Source organism: Nematostella vectensis, chromosome 9 (assembly GCF_932526225.1).
Source record: "Nematostella vectensis chromosome 9, jaNemVect1.1, whole genome shotgun sequence".
Lineage (NCBI taxonomy): Eukaryota > Metazoa > Cnidaria > Anthozoa > Actiniaria > Edwardsiidae > Nematostella > Nematostella vectensis.
In genome coordinates, this window is record NC_064042.1 from 11107923 (window position 1) to 11130834 (window position 22912).

General features: G+C 39.6%; 2 protein-coding genes and 1 long non-coding RNA gene across 4 annotated transcripts in view; 2 read left to right on the plus strand and 1 right to left on the minus strand.

The window, feature by feature from the left end:
* Nucleotides 1-4144: 4144 nt before the first annotated feature.
* Nucleotides 4145-7832, plus strand: LOC5507790 (potassium voltage-gated channel subfamily A member 3). The gene has a single exon (XM_032376563.2). The coding sequence runs from the start codon at nucleotides 4475-4477 to the stop codon at nucleotides 5717-5719; it is 1245 nt and encodes a 414-aa protein (XP_032232454.1). The 5' UTR covers nucleotides 4145-4474; the 3' UTR covers nucleotides 5720-7832.
* Nucleotides 7833-12876: 5044 nt separating this feature from the next.
* The window catches only part of LOC5507795 (A disintegrin and metalloproteinase with thrombospondin motifs 18), a 38536-nt gene continuing 28500 nt past the window's right edge, over nucleotides 12877-22912 (minus strand). For both annotated transcript variants that reach the window (XM_048732260.1, XM_048732259.1), the window contains exons 21-29: nucleotides 21641-21798; nucleotides 20897-21032; nucleotides 19920-20046; nucleotides 17687-17909; nucleotides 16663-16822; nucleotides 15814-16095; nucleotides 14888-15039; nucleotides 14039-14191; nucleotides 12877-13045 (exon numbers count right to left, since the gene is read on the minus strand). In XM_048732260.1, the coding sequence (XP_048588217.1) occupies nucleotides 13031-13045; nucleotides 14039-14191; nucleotides 14888-15039; nucleotides 15814-16095; nucleotides 16663-16822; nucleotides 17687-17909; nucleotides 19920-20046; nucleotides 20897-21032; nucleotides 21641-21798 (1406 nt within the window). In that variant the 3' untranslated portion in view covers nucleotides 12877-13030. The remainder of the gene's footprint in view (nucleotides 13046-14038; nucleotides 14192-14887; nucleotides 15040-15813; nucleotides 16096-16662; nucleotides 16823-17686; nucleotides 17910-19919; nucleotides 20047-20896; nucleotides 21033-21640; nucleotides 21799-22912) is intronic.
* Nucleotides 17910-20310, plus strand: LOC5497355. Its single transcript, XR_007313661.1, has 2 exons — nucleotides 17910-17989; nucleotides 18146-20310. It is a non-coding gene; the product is annotated as an uncharacterized LOC5497355 (long non-coding RNA).

A 22912-nucleotide genomic window follows, 5' to 3' on the forward strand; every position in this document is an offset into this window, starting at 1 on the left:
TAACCCTTTCTACGCCAATATATCACACAAAATTTTAAAACTCAAAAGTTATGTTGCACTATCAAAACCTTCCATAAATTAACACTTTTGATATCTCCTCTTATCACATTACACTACCCACCGCCACATTGCAATCTCCCTTCACTTCTGCTCACGTCCGAAAGTCGAACGAGACATCTGAAATAACGATGCTCAAAAACAAACAAACAAACAAACATACAAACGTTATTTTTTGTCGTTTTACATGAGGAATTGCATTCTCTATCGCGACCCCCCCTCCCCACCACCAATATTAAAAAAGAAATCAAGAGATGATCTGTAGTAGTAGGGGTATGCAGCAGTGCCCTCTTTCTCGTATTTCTGGAAGTTTAGTTGATACCGAGGTTTGTTGCATAATATTTCCATTTGTTACATTTGTGCCACGAAAACCGCGTCTTCTCAATGTTTTATAAGTAATCCAAATCGTGAGCAAGGAAAAGGTAAATATTTTCGATAGTTCAGATAGCTCGTTCGACTCCCGGCCTATCAGTCTTGAGTCTCGGCCTCTGACTCTCTATGCACCCAAAGTATTATTGTTTACAAGTCTGGTGGACAAAGCGCTATTAGGGTTTTTCTACCAGGCCATTTTATTGATGACGTCGTGTATTTTGATTAACGGGTCTGTTGCACCCCAAGTATTATCGTTTACAAGTTTGGTGGTCAAAGCGGTAAATGCCTTTGAGATAGTAGCGTTTTTCTACCAGGTCACGTGATTGATGACGTCGTGTAGTTTTATTGACGGTCATGTTTTTTGCACCCCAAGTAATAATGCTAACAAGTTAAGTGGTCAAAGAGCTAAGACCTTTGAGATAGTAGCGTTTTTCTACCAGGTCACATGATTGATGAGGTCATGTATTTTGATTGACCGGTCATGTTTGTTGCACCCCGAGTATAATCGTTTACAAGTTTAGTGGTCAAAGCGCTAAATGCCTTTGAGATCTTACCGACAGTAATATTGTTTACAAGTTTGGTGATCAAAGAGCTAAATGGCTTGAAGATATTAGCATTTTTTTTTTTTTTTGTTTAAGTATCTTGAAGGTGAAACTAAACTCCCGTGCATAAAATCCGGAAAGTTCAGAGGATTCGTTCCGGCCGGAAATCTTTTTCTAGGAAATTTGTTCTGGCCGGAACAAAATCAGGTAGGAACGAAAATCCTGTTACACTGCCATTTTATGTAATTTAAGCAATCCATTTCCATCGGTTAATTCAAGCAAGTAACTGAAAACGTTCAATCAAAAATCGTCAACAAACTCAGACTTTAATCGTGGATGGTCATTTTGAAGTTTTCTTGCAAATGAACAACCCGGTGTATTTTCAATAACAATGTAAATAATAGTAACAATGAAAACAAGAACAGAGGAGTGGTTGATCGATATTCTTTAAAATGTTTTATGATTAATTCTAGTTTTCAGCTTCTGTCTCTCAGATTTTCATGTATTTTAAAGTAAAGAGATCTTTCTCTGACTTTGCTGTTTGTCTCTAAGTGAGCGCTTTCTCATAGAAACCACATTTCACAGGTCAATTTAAATCAAGCAGTCCTTGTTCCCTGATAAAAACCAAAGAGGACTTCACCTTGTCCTAAATAACAAAGTATCTACGTGCTTTGACTATTTTTTTCTTTCAAACTTTTCTTGAATTTGCTGCTTCGAGAGGTTTAATAAATAAAATCCAGTTTTCTCCACGAGAGAGTACTAACTACTTACTAACCGAGAGTGAGGTCATGCCGGGAAATATCAAACTGAGGCTTTGGCGTATCGACCGAGGCTTTGCGAGGTGAGGCGACCGAACGGTCGAGGTTAGTAAGTTGTTTATTATATGGCTTTTTAAAATAAAAATGACGAGAAAACAAATTAACTTTCGGCTTCCGCTTTCGCGCGAATATCGATTAGTTTATCGGTCGATTTTATAAAGGCGGGAAAACAAGAAACACTCGCGCGCTGCCAAATCAAAAATTGAAATAAGTGAAAAGATTCAACAAGTAATTGGACGACTTTTCGGTATATTATCTTTCTATTTGCACCTTTTGGAAGCTACAGGTTTTATCATAGGTGAAGTTGATCCAAACAATAACAAAGAAAGCTCAGATGTCAGTCTTCACGGGATGAATGGACCGTTTAGTTCGAAAACACGGTATGTAGAGAACAAACTTCTGAAGTAAAATAAAAAGGCTAATCGCTTTGTGCTGCTTTATGATTTGATCAAAATATTTTATTTACAGATAACAGGTAGTACTTTTATCTTAAAGAGACTTTTCTTGGTCTTTACACCCCTTGTTATTTATTCATTTGTCTTTGTTTATCCGATATAAATAACTAAAGTTTTGTTATTCTTAGCTATCGGTGGCGCTCGCTGGCTCGTCATCTTATTGTTTTTCTTTTTGTCAAAATTTTCCTTTTCAATCTCTTCAGGATTATAAAACTCCAACTCAGAGTGCTCGTCCATTCCCATTTTTTTGGTGGCTTTGGTTTTTTGGTCGGTTTTGTTTTAGTAAAATTCGTGCAACCGAACAAAACAACACAAAAAATGTCCCGCTCAGGATATGGAAAAAGACGGCCCGCCAACCAATTATTTCTTCTTCTTCTGGGTGTTAGAATTCGCTACTCGAATGTTCGCTGTCGCTCATTTTGCAGTGTGAAGGTGAAAAAAAAAAAACAGAAGATTGTGGAAGTTTTTTCGTAGGGCAATACGGAATTCCGTAATGCCCTCAGAAGAGACGGGCAATACGGGAATGTCACGACTACCAATAAGCCAATCACAGAGCGTACTACCGTAGCCATATAATAAATATTGATATGATGGTTAAAAATGTAGCAGGGACGGACAATACGATATTGGCTGAGGTATATAAAACATAAATATGCCAGCGCTGCAGCCGGAACGGACACAACATGTTCAAAAGTGCAATTTCGGTTTTCAAGTTACCCAGCTTCTTTAAGTCATAATAATTCACACCAGAATGCCACAATCTTCACCCCCACCCCCAGAGTTAGGACGTAATTTGCCCTTAATCACACTAAAGCGAAAAAGAGTAAACAATGTTTATTGAAATAGTGAATGCACCGTCAGAGATGATATTCACTTTGAGAATATGCGCCAGGGTTTTTAGTGTTGGCTTCGGGATACTTGCTAAGTGATCCATGATAACTCTTGTCTAGGTTTTGTGTGTGGTTTTATATCCTCGTTTGGTACTAAGCCACATTAGACGGAAACATAGAAAAGACGAAAGCATGGTGAAATAGTCCACACTTTTATAAAAAGCTTTCCGGCATTATTAAAAGTGGTTTAAAACCCTGTTTGTTTATTTTACTTTTCTTTTTGTATAAAAAGTATATTATTTTGATGAAAAATTAAACAAATCCAATTTAGATAAAGAATAGTGATTTAGGAATCCTTTGGTCTTACGTCTTTTCAGACAAGTTAGCTAATTTTGTGTGTTTAAAAAAAACTATTTAGCATTTTTAAATTAAATTCTGATCTATTATAATTGTTTTCAATAATGTCTTTAAAAATATAAAATGAATGCAGAAATAAATACATATCAGGTATAGAATACTACACAGAAAAGTGAAAAAGTGTGTGCTCAAAATCACATCCAATTTAGATTTTGTCTTATCTAAAAACTTGTGGTGTTTAGCTTTCGCCAGCCTTGATAAAATCGACTTCGTTTTAATTAAGAGAACATATACATAAAAATAAAACATATCTTGTGTCATCCTCGGAAAACTTGAACTTAGAGAAAGCATAGCCTGCTCTCCTTTTCAATATTTAAGTTGAACGAATTGCAATTTCAAAACAGAGCGCTGATTACCTTGACAGAATATTAGATGAAGAGCCAGCTGTTAGCTTTTTAAATGTTTTGAAAAAATGCTTCAATTCTATAGGAATTTAACTATATCCCAAACTTCATTAGCTATTGTAGAAATGGAAACTTTAAACAAAACAGTGTTACCAACATGCGATGCTTTCTCACTTATCTTTTGTGGTAAAAAAATAAGTGAATCTTATCCATAGCATTAAGTAATAAGGCCTTATCGAAACTCGTATTTTCATTTCATCAACGGTGTAGGATGTTTTACCATTGGGCCTTTTAAATTAGCATTCATTCTTTCATTCATTTTTAATCGATTAACCCTTGTTTGTCCCTTCTATTTATTCGTTTTACAAAGGGTTGGAATACAGCGAGGGAGAAAAGTTACTGAGGTGTGAGGATCCGGACAGCTATTTGAGAATTCAGCAGTCTGGATCTTATTTGAACACCTATTATTTGGGTTAAACGTTGGCTTTGACGATGGCGAGCGACCTTTTGTATTTTAATTTGGTTTGGTGTTAGTGTCGCGGTGAATTAAGCTGGGATTTCTATGGGCGAGTTTCAAGGAGGCTATAATTCGCATGCCTCAACACTTTATCAAGACCGTAGCGTTTCATCGCGAGTTCCATGGATGACAGAGTTCGCATAAATGTGAGTGGTACTACCTTTGAGACGCGTCTGAGTACACTCACGCGATTTCCACGGACTCTTCTCGGCTCGCACTCGAAACGGCAGAAACACTACAACGACACGCTACAGGAGTTCTACTTCAACAGACACCGCTTAGCTTTTGAGTCTATCCTATTTTACTATCAGTCAAACGGCAGGTTAATTCTACCAGATGAAGTTCCTTTTCGTGTTTTCACGGAGGAAGTAGAGTTTTTTGAACTGGGAGAGGATGCGTTGAACTCGATTTCGCAGGGAATGTTACCAAATACTATTCGTAAAGAGCCGGATAGAGTAGTAATGAGAAAAATATGGAATTTATTTGAGCATCCGGATACGTCTATGCTAGCACGAGCAATCGCACTGTTTTCTGTATTTATGATAATTGCGTCAGTGCTCGTCTCAAGCGTGGAAACTCTGCCGCAGTGGGGAATCAGAGATTGCGGTAAATCGTGCCGTAATCAAACCAGCGGTGACTTGTTAAAGGATTGTAACAGCACGTTTGAGAAATACGAAAAGTGCTCCAAGACCAAGGAGATCTTTATGTTTCTAGAGACCATCTGTTATTCGTGGTTTCTTTTCGAGTACGTGATTAGGTTTGCTACGGCGCCAGATAGATCCAAATTTGTGATATCTCCATTAAATCTGGTTGACCTTCTCGCTATCTGCCCGTTCTTTATCTTGTTATTAATCCGTAGCGAGCGCGTGGTAAGCCTTGCCGTTCTGCGAATCATAAGAGTCCTCAGGGTCTTCAGAGTCTTGAAATTGTCACGCTATTCTGGTGGTCTGCGCGTGTTGTGTTACACACTGCGCTCAAGTCTGAAAGAGCTAGAAATGGCCATGTTGTTCGTCTGCATGATTGTGGTACTCTCCTCTAGCGCTGTATACTATACAGATCTTGGGCACCCTAAGTCTCAGTTTTCCAGTATTCCGGATGCATTCTGGTGGTGTGCGACTACAGTGACTACAGTAGGTTATGGAGATCAGATTCCTGTGACCGCCTCGGGACGTTTTGTAGGATGTATTTGCGCCGTGCTCGGTGTGTTGGCGTTCTCGCTACCTGTGATGGCGTTTGCCACGAATTTTAATGCCTATTTGAAATGTGAACCAGTGCGGAAACTAGACCCTGCGAGAGAAAGGACGGAAAGTATCAACCGATATAGAAAAAGCTTTAGGGTTAGTCAGGTGCGGAAATCAAGTGGTTGATAGAAAGGGTAAATTTAAAGAGTATCTGCCAGCCGCCATTATGTCATATCAAAATATCTAGTGCGAGAAAGTATTCAGTTCCACCGGCTGTGTAGGGGAAGTTATAGCGAGGTTTCCTTGCTTGGTAAAATGAACTATAGAACTTTGTTATCAGATGGTTATTTCGTGATTCCCGTTCTTCCAATATTGCATATAAACAATAACAAAGATGGGGCTGACTTTTTTTATCTAATTAACAAATGTTGATCATTTAAAAGACTGTACAATTTTAGGCCAGAAAACGCAACCCAGCCCTCCCTTAGAGGTTGGTTTCCATGTGATCTCAGCACGATTGCAACCAATGGCATTCCGATCGCAATCGTATATATATTCTTATCGTACACGAACGCAGGGTGAGTTTTCAAATAATCGTACACGATCACCTGCGATAGAGATCGATATGGAAACCATCCTTAACCCCGTCTAGCATCGGTCTTGCAGAGCTGTCAATACTGTCCAACTGTCCCTCATTTGGAATGGCCATTTGTCAAGTGCTAGTGGCAAATGGCGAAATGGTAATATAATGCTGTAGGATGGAGGGATGAGGGAGGGGTGGCTCTACGAATCAATCCATAAATCCATGGATTTGGTGCTGTAGCTCCAATAAGTTAAAGTCCAATAAGTTAAAGTTAAGTCCTATGAGACATAATGTACCCTGGACACCAGAGCCTCCAGACATCTCTCGTCAAGTTAAGCTCTGCCAAAATCGCGAGAGAAGTCTGGAGGTTGTGGTACCCTGGTTAGACATAATGATGCATGGTTTTCGCATTCCTCAACGCATATTCAGGTAACAGAGGTTTTGGAGCTCTCATAATCAGAAACTCAATTCTGTCTCGACAGATTACCAAGCTTATAGCTGTGACTAAAACGTTTCGTGTCGTGGTATTCTAACTACCCGGTTGCAAGAAAGCTGGCAGTTACGGTGCAAAGTATACGAGTTATGAGGACAGTAAGGTTCGGTGTCAGGACTAAGCTGGTTATCTGGTATTCGGGTAAATAGAAACACGTTTAGCTGGCTGAGAAGGTTTAGCAAGGTTTTATTATTCATCTCCAGATTAGGAAGATTCATCCAAAGCAAAAAATACTTTCCAGAAAAAAAACGATTAATCATTACAGAAAAAAAACTACCCCTAATACCTTTTATATACGATCACTGTATACTAGTATACTAGAAGTACCGATGTTTTAGGTGTCTCTAAAAACAATATGCAATTTAGTGATTAAATTTCCCCGCAACCGAAGGATGATTAGTTGAAGGCCCTACGTCGTAGGCGGAATGGGTTATATGCACTGGCCAAAGCCTTTGTATGCAAGGCAAAAGATATAAGATAAAAGGATATTTTTTGTCGGCCATCTTGGGTTCCTAAGAGCACAGTTAACGTCCGACTTTGACTTCACAAATTATATCTAGTGGGTATAGCATTTCTACAATTACAGCTCTTTTGCAGAGTTATGTATTCCATGTATCTCAATTCAATGAAGCCACCAATTAGTGGAAAAGGAAAAAAACGAAGACCTTTCATTGAGAAAAAAAACTTTATATCATTGGAATACACATGGCTGATAAGGCTTCTTTTGCATTCAGCTACAAAGCTTCTAGTTCCATTTATATTATGGCAGAATAACTAGGTCATCGGCTTACAAGTGTTATTGCTCGGGCTTTAGGGTAGTTTGAGTGAAGAATGATTCGGTAACAACGACTATCCCGTAGATTGTCTATATGCTCCCTGGCTAAAATGGAACCTAGGTTTATTTACCACTAATAAGACATCCTACAAAGAATGCCTTTTTTCCAAACCTAAACTAAAGTCGTAATCGAGGCATCCTTTTCTCTTACTATTCTTACTATTCTTTTTTTTTTGACATTGTAAATTGGGAATTTTTAGATTGGTGAAAAGGAACTTATTATGATTGGCCATTTCAGGCATATGACAAAGTGTCATGTGGGTAGACTAATCACATTGCTTATGTAACACAAAGGAGAAATGAATAATTTTAGCTATCGGGTATTGGGGAAAGTATTTTCTGATCTTTCTTTTACAATAAAAATCGACAATAAATATTAAACATCGCATTGGTGCTATGCTGTTTTTCTCATGCCAGGTGCATCTTCTCTTTCAATTTAGACTGCGTAGCAAGCGCATTAACTTTTACCGCATGACCCTTTCGCGCATTGCCCTTTCGCGCATGACCCTTTCGCGCATTGCCCTTTCGCGCATTGCCCTCTCGCGCATTGCCCTTTCGCGCATGACCCTTTCGCGCATTGCCCTTTCGCGCATTGCCCTTTCGCGCATGACCCTTTCGCGCATGACCCTTTCGCGCATGACCCTTTCGCGCATGAACCTTTTGCGTTCTCGTTCGAAAAGGGCAGAGACGTGACACGGATAAGTGAACTGATAGAAACAAACAGGAAGAAAGCTTTGCTAGCAAGGCAAGCGCATAGGGCTGGAAAAAGAGGAAGGGGCCAAGATGTACATGATGTTTTTTATCAAGGCTTGAGATTTAAGGAACAAGAAATACCTGATGCTAGGGCTTTTTCCTGTGTACCTAAATTCAAATCTTAGTTTCAAGCTTGGTTGAGTATGATCAGAAACATATAAGATAAGTCTTGAATGTGTCGAGGCTCAATCCTCAGAGCTATTTAGATATTTATTTGAATTAAGCTCCGACTAAATTTGAACAATGTAGTCAACTACAATGAAGCATTAAAACCCAACACCAGGCAAAATATTTAGGTACAGTAACTTGGAAGCTATTCTACATTTACTTTGAAATGTAAATAAAAGTGTGAACGAGAATATTTTAATTCTCAATACTTACTTACATAATCCTCTTTACTCCTACCAGAGCATAGGGCCTGTATTAACTTCCATGAAACTCTGTTCTTGGCAGTCCTCTTGAGATCTTCCCACGTTGCCCCGATTGTAAGATGTTCTACTGTTATAGTTCTTCTCCTTGATTTCCTCGGCCGACCTCTTCCTTTTCCCTTGCGGGTTCCAATCCAAGGACTGTCGTGTGATGTTAGAAATGCCAATGTCATTTGGCATTTCTGTAGGTCCCAATTGCGAGGCTAGTAACCAGACAAATGTAATTACCATAGAGAGTCTTACTGCCGTTGAATGGCTTTCATTGAAGATTTTGGTATAACAATATAGAATCGTGCAACGAATATCCTAGTAGACCCCCTGTTTTCAGTCAAGCTCTTATTTTTTGTGACGCTAGTTAGTTATGCCTTCCTGTATACTTGATCGCTGGTATACTTAAGCGCTGGTACAAAAAATTCCTATTCTATCTTTGTGTATAGATTGTAGGTGAGGTTTGTTTGATTATAGGTAGTTTGTTATGTGCTATGGTCTTTAACCATTTGGAATTGCAATCCGTGTACAGTCTAGTGGACGCAAAGAGTAGAGTGCGCATATATGTACTTGCCGTTTGGCAGGATGCGGAGAGTAGAGTGCGCATGTATGTAGTGGCCGTTTTGCTAGATGCGGAGAGTAGAGTGCGCATGTATGTAGTGGCCGTTTTGCTAGATGCGCAGAGTGCAAGCATCGCTGGCGAATTACCACTTGACTGACTATAGGACAAATGAAAATGTCAAAATGGGAAATTGACTTTCTGACATTTCGTTTTTCTTGTGGTCAGTCGAGCAAGAATTCGCCAGCAATGCTGGCACAGTTTGCACGGGGCTTTACGCCGCAATACGGTGCTAGACATACTGAAGAGTATAAAAAAGATTTAGCATAACGCGACCGGCATTCTTGTAATAAATTTAACTCTTTATTGGGATAAGACACGCTTGCTACTGATAGCGAGCGATTAACGAGCGATAAAATGCTTGAGACATTGTTCAAAATTGCATACAAAACAATAAACACAAAACTTATCCAAACTCATCTTCGCTGTTGTTGATTCTCTTCTTCTTTCGGAATCACATGTGTCCATCGGACGTTGTTAGAACTAAGAAATATTTGCACTACGAGCTGAAGAGAAAGAATGCCAAGGCGCTTCATCAAATATCTGGTTAAAGAACATGCTAGACAGTCCTTTAAACAACCCCGGCCAAAATATACGGTTAAACACATCTTTTAGTGTGGGTCTATCGCAGCCGGCGTGTACATTTGTGTGAGTAGTGAGCGTCCCTCCGAATTCGCGAACGAAAAGGGTCTTCCACAAAAGCCGCCTCGCTTTCAGGCAGAGTATACCGCAGACCTCAGAGCATCGCAGGCTTACACGTTTATGGATAGATATATAGACTTATAGAAATGGTAAACCTAGACTCGTGCTACCACAGGTAGCCCGAGTAATTAACGGCCACATCCTCGAAGAAACCTCCAATAGACTCACTGCTTTTACAATTTTGAATTTGTTTTTGCGTTTCCCGTTTAAAATAATCGGAAATTGTTACGTTATCGACCAGAAGTAAACTGGTGACAATGCGGCTTTATATATACCGATCTGCCTTTTATTAACCGCATTTCGCAAAAAAGTTAAAAAAAACTAAAGCTACGAACGAGCTTCAAAAACATCGCTTGAGCTTCTAGCGACCAATACAGAGCGCCGAAAGCGCTACGCTCCAAACAGCAGACAAAAGATACATTTGAACCAAAATTCTCAATCACCGACTCAGAGACCATTCAAACCGTGACCATTCAAACTGTGGTATCCACAGTGAGTTGGTAGAATATACAAAGGCCCAGCTGATTTCACATTGTAATGCATGTTTTATGTACTTCAGAATCCTTGTGAACATATGAAATGCTCTAATGGAGGAAAATGTCTAGCGAACTATGACTCTAACACAGGCGTTAGCGTGTGCGCATTAGGCTACACCGGCGAGATCTGCGAAAGTGGTAGGCTTGAAGTTGATATAGTTCTTGATTGAGGAGCAATCTGAAAAAGATCAAAATTCAACTGATAGATTTTCAATTTGATTCTATGTTATTCTTACAATTCTTTTGTCTATCCTTTTTTATTTTGAAATACTCTTTTTTGAATACTTTTTACATTTTTGCTCTTTTTATTTCTCATTTTTTACTCTTTTAGTCTTATTTAGATGTATTCAACTGAATCCTGTTTATCGGTCATCATTGCTTCCACAACTTTGCTTGGCCGACAGCATAACAGAGGAAATGTTTTCATAGTTATACATACCAAGTGGGCGCCGCCCATGTAAAAAGTCGAAGTCGAACGCTTCGCAAGCACATCAATATTTCTATAAACAATCTTGCGTGACAATTATATGCATTGTGTGACGTTAATAGAGTGTGACGGTGGTCCAATAAGCATAAGTGATCACCGCATTCCAGACGCTCGTATCACCGCAAGCTCTGCTTATGGGTCTAGCGTGGATGCTCACTGCGGACGTCTCTACCAAGCATGGGACGAAAAATGCAGGGGAGGATATAACGCTCAAGTATCTGACTTGAACCAGTTCCTCCAAATAGACCTATGTACTGGTTGATAAAGAATTGACCTAGGTACTGGTAAATGCAGGAATAGACATAGGTACTGGTAAATAAAGAAATGGACCTAGTTACTGGTAGATAAAGGAGAATACCTACTGAAAAACAGACAAACTGGAAAAACTACACAGAAAATGGAGCTATGAAAGTAAGAGGAACTTAGTTTACTTTACTTTTAACTTTACTTTATTTTATTTTACTTTTTTTTTTGGGGGGGGGGGGGGGGAGGGCGAGGCCGCTACCCAAAGATTGCTAGCTGGAATGCATTTCCTCGGGCCCCCTCTAAGCGATGATGCAAGAGTTCTCGCATCTCGGTTTTATTTCGCCAAGCTCTATCATTTAGTACTTTCATCATTTCCTAAGATGATATCTCTCAGAAAATAACATGATTCTCCCTAAGAAAAGCGCTCTATACTCGTATTTATAAATGTTAAATGTGTTCGAGTCTAGCAAAAAACGGTGCCGATCATAATCCATGAATTGCCCAAATTACCTCACAATATAAGTATACATTATTCATTATAAAACGGATTGCGTAGAATTTATTGGCTTGTCGCGTGCCAATCATATACCCCTATTACTGCACCGGATAATCTGTGTATCGAAACCCGCAGTGCTTCATGGGGTATGAAGTAAATAAGCAAATACAAATCCAGGTTTCAAAAGCTGTAGAATTCTTGTTCATGTTCTTATGAACATTCAGATGGCTTTTAGATACAAGGATTCAGCCGTATATACGCTACTCATAAACCATTGCGGGTTACGACACATGGATTCTCGAGAGCAACCTTTATTGAAATAGGTGTATACAAATGTTTTACATAACCTTTTTTCAGACGTTTACGGCAAATGTTGACTTTGGACTCCATTGTGACAAATAACTTGACCGAGAGACTAGTCCCTTTTTCCGCGTCAAGCTTAAGTCCTGGAACGATGTGATTGTGCTGAGGGCAGAAGGGTGGTGGATGTGCTTAGAAGGGAGAGAAGTACGGGGGGCGGGGAAACTTTAGCAGAAGGAAGAAACTTCATTTCCCGGCGGGGGGGGGGGGGGGGGGGGAGAGGGTTGGTCTCTAGGGTAAAAATGATAGGGATGCTCTTCGGGAAATTAACAAAATACCCCACCACACACCGCAGCCCGTTTTTTTTTTTTTTCTTTTTTTTTTTTTTGCTGCCTGAGAAGATGTTAGACTCGGTTGCTGTGAAAAAAATCGTCCCGAATGGTTCTGCTGGCAAATTTGTGGAGTCAAACTAGTTGTCCTGGGAATATTTTTTAGCCAAAAATGGTTCCGATCGGTTTTACGGGCAATTATTCATATTCTAAAATGCCTAACCACTGCACTACCACTTAGGCAATTCCTAAGCAATGCTGGCTGGAAAAAAAAAGAAATAGTCCCTCATGGGAAAAAGGAACAGATAATTTTTTTCCAAGCAACTTTTAAAATGGGTATTTTCGGCATCAAAACATATTCAAACGAAGAAATATGCCATTTCAACGTGTTTTGGGTAGAGGGGTTCGTTGTAAAATCGGTATGAAAATATGAAAAATACGACGAGCATCCCTATCAGGTCGACATGGGAAGAACCTTCCCCCGTTCCTCCCCGGCATCATTTCTAGCTACAAGCATTGCTTTTTCAACGCAAATTTTTACTCAAATATTCCTGTATACCATCTTTATTATCTTTCTTTTAAAGATATAATAACTAAAACCTTATAATTGTACTAAATTCCCTCTCTTCTAAAAGAACTATCTATCCACCACACCCGTTTCCCGGATTTTCCGAGTTATACTATTGAGTCAGACAGTTTTCTTCATTTCTTGGAATTCTGAAAGAAAAAGGAAAGAGCGATTAGTATTAAATCTGTCGATGCGACGAGACGCATACAACATTTCTTTCGTCGCTCGATACACAGTCTGCGTAACCTTCCTCGATACTAATGTTTGGTATTTTATGTAAAATTTTTGGAGAACTCTAAATATTAGTGGAGAACTCTAAATATTAGTGGAGAACTCTAAATATTAAATGCCAGAAAAGCATTTCTCTTGAAAGAGGATTAGATGTAGCGAAGTGTTTGGTCCCTTTTATCCCATATGTTCAGTAATTCACATGATTCAAGTCAAAAGTGAGTTGAAAGCAGCTACCGTAAATGACCTAATAAACGCCCCCTATCTAAAGAACGCCTTCTCTCTAACAAACGCCCCCTCTATTTAACGCCTCCCTTATCCTACCTCCCAACTTAATAACAAACGAAATAGGAATTTCGGTAAGGTGAGACTTGCTAAATGTCAAGAAACATGATCCTAACTGAGACTAGAACCCCACTGCAATTGGGTTTGTTAAAATGTTATAGTTTGCAATGAACGCCCCTCTCCAATAAACGCCCCTATCGGATCATCGAAATTTGATAAACGCCTCGGGCGTTTATTAGATCATTTACGGTAAGATAATTTGGGGTTAGGGTAATAAAAAATAAATCCAACAGTATAGAATAGATGATGACAACTTAAGAACAGTAACAACAACGCCTACCTGTTTTTCCTGTCAGAACTCAAAATTACTTTGTATGTGTTAATAAAAATCGATTTTAAAGGCAAAGAAAGCAGCTCAAGCAGAAAAATCAACAAGAGAAACATCAAGAAGGAAGAACAGCAAAACCTCATAAAAAAAAGGAAATGACCAGTAGATCGCTATGCCCCCCAATATTTTTTAATGTTTTTGTATTGTACCCCCCTACCCCAATCTTACGTAGACTGCTACGGCTCTGCTCTTCATTGTGTTACTTTGCTTGGCTATTGTCTGGCCGCCTTGCGTGACATACCGTGCCTAATCTGTACATCTGAAAAGACCAGTCGCCTCCCACTCCTGCCCAGCAGTTGTCAGCATCTCCGTGCCTGGTGTAGCTCAAGTCAGCAAGCGGAGTAGAACTAGACCAACACTCGCCATAAAACTGAACACCAAAGTAATCGTACTCCTGAAAACGTAACTTAACAAATTTAGGGCGATTCCAAGGATTATAAAACTTGTGATGATTAATCATAGGCTTAATAACAATGGTACTCTAATCCTTTAAAATCTAATCCTTTACTACGGAGCATTGCTGTTTGAAACTGCTAAACTTGCTACTCGTGTCACGACAAACTAACTACTCATTAACCGAGCACGAGGTCTGATGGAAGGCAACCCTCCTCAAGACAAAATAAAAGAAAGAAAGAAAGAAAGAAAAAAAAAAGCCCTAGAGCTTTTGTGGTAACAAAATTGGTAGCGCAGCTTGAACTAACGTTACACAGCATGCAGAAGTTTAGTAACAAGTTTTACTTGTGGCTCGGTTCCTTTTTTACGTCACTTTTTTGGGCTCTGCTACTTTTTTACGTCAAATTTTTGTCGCTCGTCCGCTTGTTTTACGTGAAAGGTTTTTCGCTCTCAACAGTAACTTGTCCTAGATCTAATGAGATTTTCTTGCCTCTTAAAGGTCAAAATAGCAGTGAACAATACATTTTGGACTAAAAAATGATCGCTTCAATGGCTTAATGAATTTGGCCGCTTAATTGAGGTGCAAAATACAGTGTTCGACTGACCAATATTTCAAGACTTTGGGAAGTGGTCGCTTAATAGAGGTATCAATAGAGGTATTAATAGAGGTTGTTGTCATTGCGATTCTGCGATATACCTTGTTTCGTGCAATGTGCGCGCATTGTGAGATGGTCTTGTTCATGTTTTCCCACACGATCTGATCTCGCATGTTGGCGTAAAATGTCGGTAAGGCGCGATCAAAGTAGTCATCTCGATAGCATCCGAGATTCACAAGCGTTGGAAGAGATTCTGTTGAGATATGTTTATCATAAAGATAGTTGCTGAAAATCTGTTACTTGAAGACAGTGCGACGCGCGCTATCGTGGCCACCTTGACAGTTTTATAATGTAAATCAATTGAAAACGAAACAATGGATCCCAACTACCATTTTCGGTCAAATATCTGTTCGGAAGCAAGGTCAACTACGGATTTCGGGGTCGGCCTAGAAATGTCTACTTTTTTCGGAATTTGTATTTCTAGATCACATTTGTTTCTCGGAAAGAGAGCTGGATCACCTATGTTTTTCGGAGAGATCACCATTTTCGGGAGATTTTTACGTCCGACATGCTTTAAAAAAAGGAACCCTAGTATTTCCGGGAGCGAGAATACAAGGGACATTACCTAGAAATTTCGCTAAGGATCTTACAATCGCTAGGAGTTTCGGATGCCTCGAGATGAGTAACTAGATTTTACGGATGGCTGTAATTTTGCCTAGCAAATCCGAACAGAAAAAAATATCTAGGAAAGCTCTATATTGTATAAAAATGACTGCAAACGAATAAAAACGGTATCTTAACTCAATTTTCGTCGTTGGGTACCTTTGAACAAAAATAAATACGTGTTCTGATGTGCGATAACGCATTTCTATACCACGCTGGCTGGCTTATCATTTCGACGCCAATCAGATAACGCGTTTCTTGCATTCGTATTTGCATGATCCACAAGGTGGCCACGGTAGCGTGCGTCGCACTCTAGCACTTTAAAAGCAAAATGGGAGCTTTCGTAAGACTCGTAAATACCCACCTAAAGTATAGACGAACATATAACCGGCTCTCCCAACTCCTGCATAACAATTATTCTTGCCAGTTTCTCCATTCAAGAAGTACGTAGTATTTGTATCAGCATCAGAGTAACAGATGCCATTGTCCCCCAAAGCAAAGTACTTAAAGCCCTGCGCATGCGCGAGCTGTGTACACTGCTGGACGATTGCGGCTGTGTTATTCAGGTCTAGGTTTTCAGTCAGATCGGCCAAAACTGCGATGTCAGAGTTTGTCACGAAGCAAGCAATTTCGATCTCCTCGTTTGCTATAAAACAGATCGTTAATGCTGTTGTCAACACCTTTTTTATTTTTCTTAAATTTAATATTGGAAGGCATATAATGTGATAAAATCTGGAAAAAACAATCTAAAAACAAACTTAAATTCTTTATTTACCAAGTTCAATAAAAAAAATATCGCATGCTCAAATAATTGTTTTTAGATTGTTATTTTGAAATTTTATCACATTATGTGCTTTCCAATTTTATATGAAAAAAAATAACAAAGGTGAGTGTTACAAGGGCTCTTTAAATAGTGGCTTTCATGAGTTAAGGGAGTGGGGGTATTCAGCTAACGCTCAGCTAAAAACACGGAGGTCTCGTTACTTCGTTAGAGCCCAAAATTTCTTACATGAAAATACCCGGTCCTAAACTCATATCCATAGAAATAAAAGGCAAAGTTTTCATCCTCTCAGAAATAGGTTGAACCCCTCCCACCCTGTCGCAAATTTCTATGACTATACTAGACGTGAAATACTTGCTATCATCCTTTATTACCTGTAAAACCCGTTTAATAAAAATGCACCCTTCAACATCGCTTGCCTTGTATACTTACGAGTACAGGGATTATCCGAGTTGCAAGGTTCTGATGTTGGCGGTTTAATTGCGTGATCACAATTTTCAGGAAGTATTGGTGGGGACATGACCCCAGAGGCTTCAAGGCGACGACATTCCAGCTGTCTTGTTGTGACGCCAGTGGAGCACGTGGTACTGCACTGAAATACAAATATGGAAATTGTAAAAACAATACTTCTCTGACAATAGGATGTCTATTATGTATAACGCAAGAGCTACACAACAATTAAGCAAGGATAACACCTGATAATGTTTTAATAATGATAAATATAAATAATTATAATTTATTTAAGATGCGCTTAAACTATGTAAACATATTTTAGAGCAATAAACAGAAGACAAATTCTTACAAAAACATCTAACCTAAATCAATATAACAAATTGTAATAAGGTCAGCTAAATTACCGAATCCTCTAGGTGAAATAAGCCCATCGGAAAGGATTAGTTTTTAGTGCCTATTGGAATTGCTCACGGCCTTTTATATCCTTAATTAGCTTGGGTAGCGAGTTCCACGCAGAAGGACCAGCATGGACAAAGGCCATTTTGCCAAAAATTTTGCTTCCTTTGCGTGACACTGCAAGTGTTGCTTGACCTTAGATAGTACGCCTCAGATCGGCCAGGCTCTAAGAGGGACCTTTATAGACAGCATACATAGATATTTTTCTACAGAATTTATAAGTTTTGCGTTGCTTCATTCCTTCTTTTTCCCTGTGCTATGGCATTTTTAACTCGCTACAGAGCGATCACTATAACCGTAGACACTAAAATATATGAGCTGTTTTTTTTTCTGACAAATAACCATTGAAAATTTTGGCTCGTGTCAATCTAAGTTGTGACCCTCGTAGACTCATTCCCAAGGCTTCTCCATGTTATGTGTACGGCCAGTCTTTTTATGACGTCACACGAGTAGGTCTGACCGACAGTAGCTTGGAGACGAGACTATGAACCCCACATTGTTCTTGGCAAACGTTATCTTGGAAGGCATGATATTGAGGGAGACTTACCTCTGACCAGGCAAGAGGAACCCACTCGGGGGGACACGGAATCTCGTTACAATATCTGGACACTTCTGTGACATTCGGCCTTGTGAGCCCACTGTCCAGACAGATTTGGTCATCGATAGTTTCATGGGATGATGACGTTGTCTTCTTTCGGCAAAATACAGCGCGGGACTGGGACCCTCGTCCACAGGTCTTGGAACAGGTATCCCATTCAGTCACGTGCCATCTGTTCCAAAAAAGAAACGTTAAGCTGCATCCAGAATTCAACATCAAATCAACGCTGCCAACGCAATAACAATAAACTAGGTAGGTAATCACTCTCATCACAACTAGATGGTGAGTTACGAGAGCGCAGATTCAGACGTGGTCGAGTTGAAGGAATGGGAAGTCGCCCCAGGCAGCCATCATACAACTCGTGTCTGACCACGGATCATAGCTAAGATCAAAATTGGTTTTCGGCAGGGAGAGCAACCGGAGAACCTGGAGAAAAACCGTCGTAGCAAATAAGCCGATACTAACTAACTTAACTCACGTCGGAACCGGGAATCGAGCCCAGAACCCAGTGGTGAGAGGCACAGGCGCTACAGAGCGACCGGGAAACCTGTGGTGAGAGGCACAGGCGCTACAGAGCGACGCTCTGTCTACTGAGCCACCTAGTGTCTATCTCTCTGTCGGTCATTTTGGTCCATTTGGCTACCTGTGTTTTGATTTATCATCGGGGTTCTACTGTCATTTTGGTCCATTTGGCTACCTGTCTTTTGATTTATCATCGGAGTTCTACTGTCATTTTGGTCCATTTGGCTACCTGTCTTTTGATTTATCATCGGGGTTCTACTGTCATTTTGGTCCATTTGGCTACCTGCCTTTTGATTTATCATCGGAGTTCTACAGTCTACTTCTACTGTTCTACGGTCTATTTTGGTCCATTTGGCTACCTGTGTTTTGATTTACCATCGGGGTTCTACTGTCATTTTGGTCCATTTGGCTACCTGTCTTTTGATTTATCATCGGAGTTCTACTGTCTACAGTCTACTTCTACTGTTCTACGGTCTATTTTGGTCCATTTGGCTGCCTGTCAATTGATTTATCATCGGGGTTTTTCTGTCATTTTGGTCCATTTGGCTGCCTGTCTGATTTATCATCGGGTTTTTTCTGTCATTTTAGTCCATTTGGCTGCCTGTCATTTGATTTATCATCGGGGTTCTACTGTCATTTTGGTCCATTTGGCTGCCTGTCATTTGATTTATCATCGGGGTTCTACTGTCATTTTGGTCCATTTGGCTGCCTGTCATTTGATTTATCATCGGGGTTCTACTGTCATTTTGGTCCATTTGGCTGCCTGTCATTTGAATTATCATCGGGGTTCTACTGTCATTTTGGTCCATTTGGCTGCCTGTCAATTGATTTATCAAAGGGGTTCTACTGTCATTTTGGTCCATTTGGCTACCTGTCTTTTGATTTATCATCGGAGTTCTACTGTCATTTTGGTCCATTTGGCTACCTGTCTTTTGATTTATCATCGGGGTTCTACTGTCATTTTGGTCCATTTGGCTACCTGCCTTTTGATTTATCATCGGAGTTCTACAGTCTACTTCTACTGTTCTACGGTCTATTTTGGTCCATTTGGCTACCTGTGTTTTGATTTACCATCGGGGTTCTACTGTCATTTTGGTCCATTTGGCTACCTGTCTTTTGATTTATCATCGGAGTTCTACTGTCTACAGTCTACTTCTACTGTTCTACGGTCTATTTTGGTCCATTTGGCTGCCTGTCAATTGATTTATCATCGGGGTTTTTCTGTCATTTTGGTCCATTTGGCTGCCTGTCTGATTTATCATCGGGTTTTTTCTGTCATTTTAGTCCATTTGGCTGCCTGTCATTTGATTTATCATCGGGGTTCTACTGTCATTTTGGTCCATTTGGCTGCCTGTCATTTGATTTATCATCGGGGTTCTACTGTCATTTTGGTCCATTTGGCTGCCTGTCATTTGATTTATCATCGGGGTTCTACTGTCATTTTGGTCCATTTGGCTGCCTGTCATTTGAATTATCATCGGGGTTCTACTGTCATTTTGGTCCATTTGGCTGCCTGTCAATTGATTTATCAAAGGGGTTCTACTGTCATTTTGGTCCATTTGGCTGCCTGTCAATTGATTTATCATCGGGGTTCTACTGTCATTTTGGTCCATTTGGTTCCCTGTCATTTTGATTTGTCGCTGGGTTCTATCGTACTTACTCTGGCGGACAGGTCTGTGTATTGCACGCTTCGACACTTGCAGGTCTTAGGGCAGCGTCACATGCCGAGTGCGACGCAAATGTATTGTCATCGCTTCTAACACAATACAGAACGCGGCTTCTTTCCCCTAAATAATGATGAAAATAACAGTAAATAAAAATACATATGAAAACAATGATGGTAATATATCATCATGATGGTAATATATACAATTTTGTTGACAGTGTCAAATAACAAAAAGTCCTCTGTCATTGAGATGCAACTACATGCAAGAGCATGCGCAATAACGCAAAGGTACATTGCGCTCTAGAGTAAACTCCGTACTTTTGAGTTTGAGGCCTTAAAACTTAAACACGGAATAAGCTATTGCAAAAATAAAACTTGCAGGAGATAATTCAATCTGTTATCTTTTATTTGATATATAGTTTGTACATGTAGTGAAAATTGCGGCGCGACAATGTTTTTTTCCGCGGACACGTCGTTTACCTTTACCAAGACCTTAAAGGGTTTAAAGGCTTTAAATAGTTTCTAAAAGAGGTAGTTCGTTTTATGGAGGTTTTAAAACTGTACTCAAGAATCATCGCTAGAAACAATCAAACACTTTGTCCTCAGGAGACTGCAGTGAAACGCTAAATTACGGAAAGACAGCCCCGTTGTAGTAGTAAAAATGTTTGTAGTATTATGTTTTTAAAATAGATATTGTGAAATGAGGTAAACATATAGCTTTTGAGGCGCGTACCCACGATAAGCTAAAAAGGATAATTTCTTACGGTGTTTTAATAAGGAATGACTCGAGTTTTGTAGGCCAAGGAAGGGAAGGGGAATGCGCGCGCACCTTAGCTGCCACCCTGCACCCAACTGCGCATGCGCCTGGCTTTTAACGTGTCGATTACAGAAAGCTTCAAGACAGGTTTGCAGATTTTAACACAAACTAGGGCAATCATATTAACGAAGTTCTACTGAATTATGAGGCCAACCTCCAGCACAAGTTGTTGAGCAAGATGTCCAGTTAGAAGTTGCCCATTGGTACGAGACATTAGATCCAAGGACACCAGAAACCGGTCTAAAGTAATCGATGTCGACTCCCCCGTTCACCTCATAAACGTATACAAACTGAAACACAGAGAAAAAATACATAATTTTGAGTTAGTATGTTTGGATTGTTGGAACTTTAATGAAACTTGCTTCGCGAAAAGGAAAAGAAAAGAAAACGTTTTTGGCTGACTTTATAAGAAAACGGAAAATAATGAATGCTAGCACTACTGGTTAGGGACAACAAGTCTTGTATCTGTTGATAACATCCAGCGAGGCTAAATTTAAGTTTGTAGTGAGGCCCATTAAAAAAATGAGCGCATTTTTAGCATTATTATTGATCAAAGTTTGTTAATTTTCATATATAGAAATTGTGTGATTTGACTCAAACATTTGGCCGGATGGGCAAGGGCACAAAACGGATCTATTCCGCAAAATATCTGCTTTGCAGCCCGTTTTTTTGCTGGCTGTAAAGCTGTTAGAACCCCCGGTTGCTGGTAAAAAAATCGCTAAAGGCAACTTATTGAGCGCCAGAAAGCCAGAAAGTTTTATTTTTTAGAAAGGGATTCTTTACATTTAAATATTTCATTTTGTCGGGCTGGTGCTCTTATTTCTTTCTTTATTTTAGCTTGGAATTTTTCAACCAAAAAGCCTTATGATCTCATAGCGCAAGTCCCCTATTATCATACCTTTAACAGTAATTTCTCTGTGGTCGGTCCTTCGATGAGAATGCGGTCCCTATACAGGTTTTCATTATGCTCGTACACAATCTTTGTTCCAGCGGCATACACGGTAGTACTCCAGGAAGGAAGGCTGATGAGGTACACGCCATCGGAATTTTGGATCCCTGTGATGAGATTGAAAATTCGGATAAAAAACAAATCAGAACATAGATCTGAAAACGTTGTTTTGTTTTTTATTTTGAATGTTAAGGCTGTCAACTTTTTGAAATATATTTTTTGAAGATGTATGAAATAGAGTTGAGGTGTTTTAGTTGAAGAATGGATTTAATTCACCATGATTCAAACGGAAAGTCAATATAATTTTTGGGCCAGGGGGAGATGGAAATATAAAACAAGTCTGGAAAAGAGTTTTATGGTATCAGGTGATTTCGCCGACAAACCAGTTCGCCGACAACACTGGTTGTTTCGCCGACACGCTTTTTTCGTCAAAATAGGAGTCGTTACTTTCTACAGTGACTATACTGCCGTAAAAGCTTGCTTTCTATAATCGCCCCATGTAAGGTAATCCACAATCCGGAATCCAGGTTTTTAGGGCCCTTGGAATCCGGAATCCAGAGATTGGAATTCGGAATCCACAGTCTGGAATCCAGAATCCAAATAGTTTCGAAATCCGGAATCCATACTTTTCATTCAAATTAATGACTTTAAAAAAATCCCACAATGACCACACAAGCGAAGATGAAGATTGAGTAGCCGAGTAAAGTGCCACGATGTTCCTCAAGCCCTTGCCTTTATTTGCATTTCTAATGAGGAGGTGTGTCTGGTTAGTGTTTAGCATAATTGATTGAAAACTCATTGTCGATCATTGTACAACTTTTTCCGGTCTAATTATCTTCAATTGGCAGAATTCTTACATTCTTAAGAACACTAGTAAGAGTACAAAACAAGTTCTCCAGTTAAGACTCACAGTTTACAGTTTTATTTTGCCAATATTTTTCTTATTAGATTTACAATTCATAAAATTGAGTAGGCACAGATTTCCAGAGAAGCCATAAGCTTATAAAATAGGACTCCCTTCTAACATTATGCATTTTGCGGGAGATATACGCATTTTAGCCTGATCTCCCGTTCTTGTTAGAATGAGCGAATTTCATATTAATGTCGAAAATTTAGCCAATCGGGAATGGAAGCCATTCAACAACAAACAAATCAGGAGGCGAAGAAAGTCAAATTTGCGTTTAGCCTTGACGTAAGTACTGGCGCGTTTTGATTTAGTTT

Coding starts and splice junctions, on each gene's coding strand:
- LOC5507790 (XM_032376563.2), top strand. CDS start 4,475: ATGGATGACAGAGTTCGCATAAATGTGAGTGGTACTACCTTTGAGACG.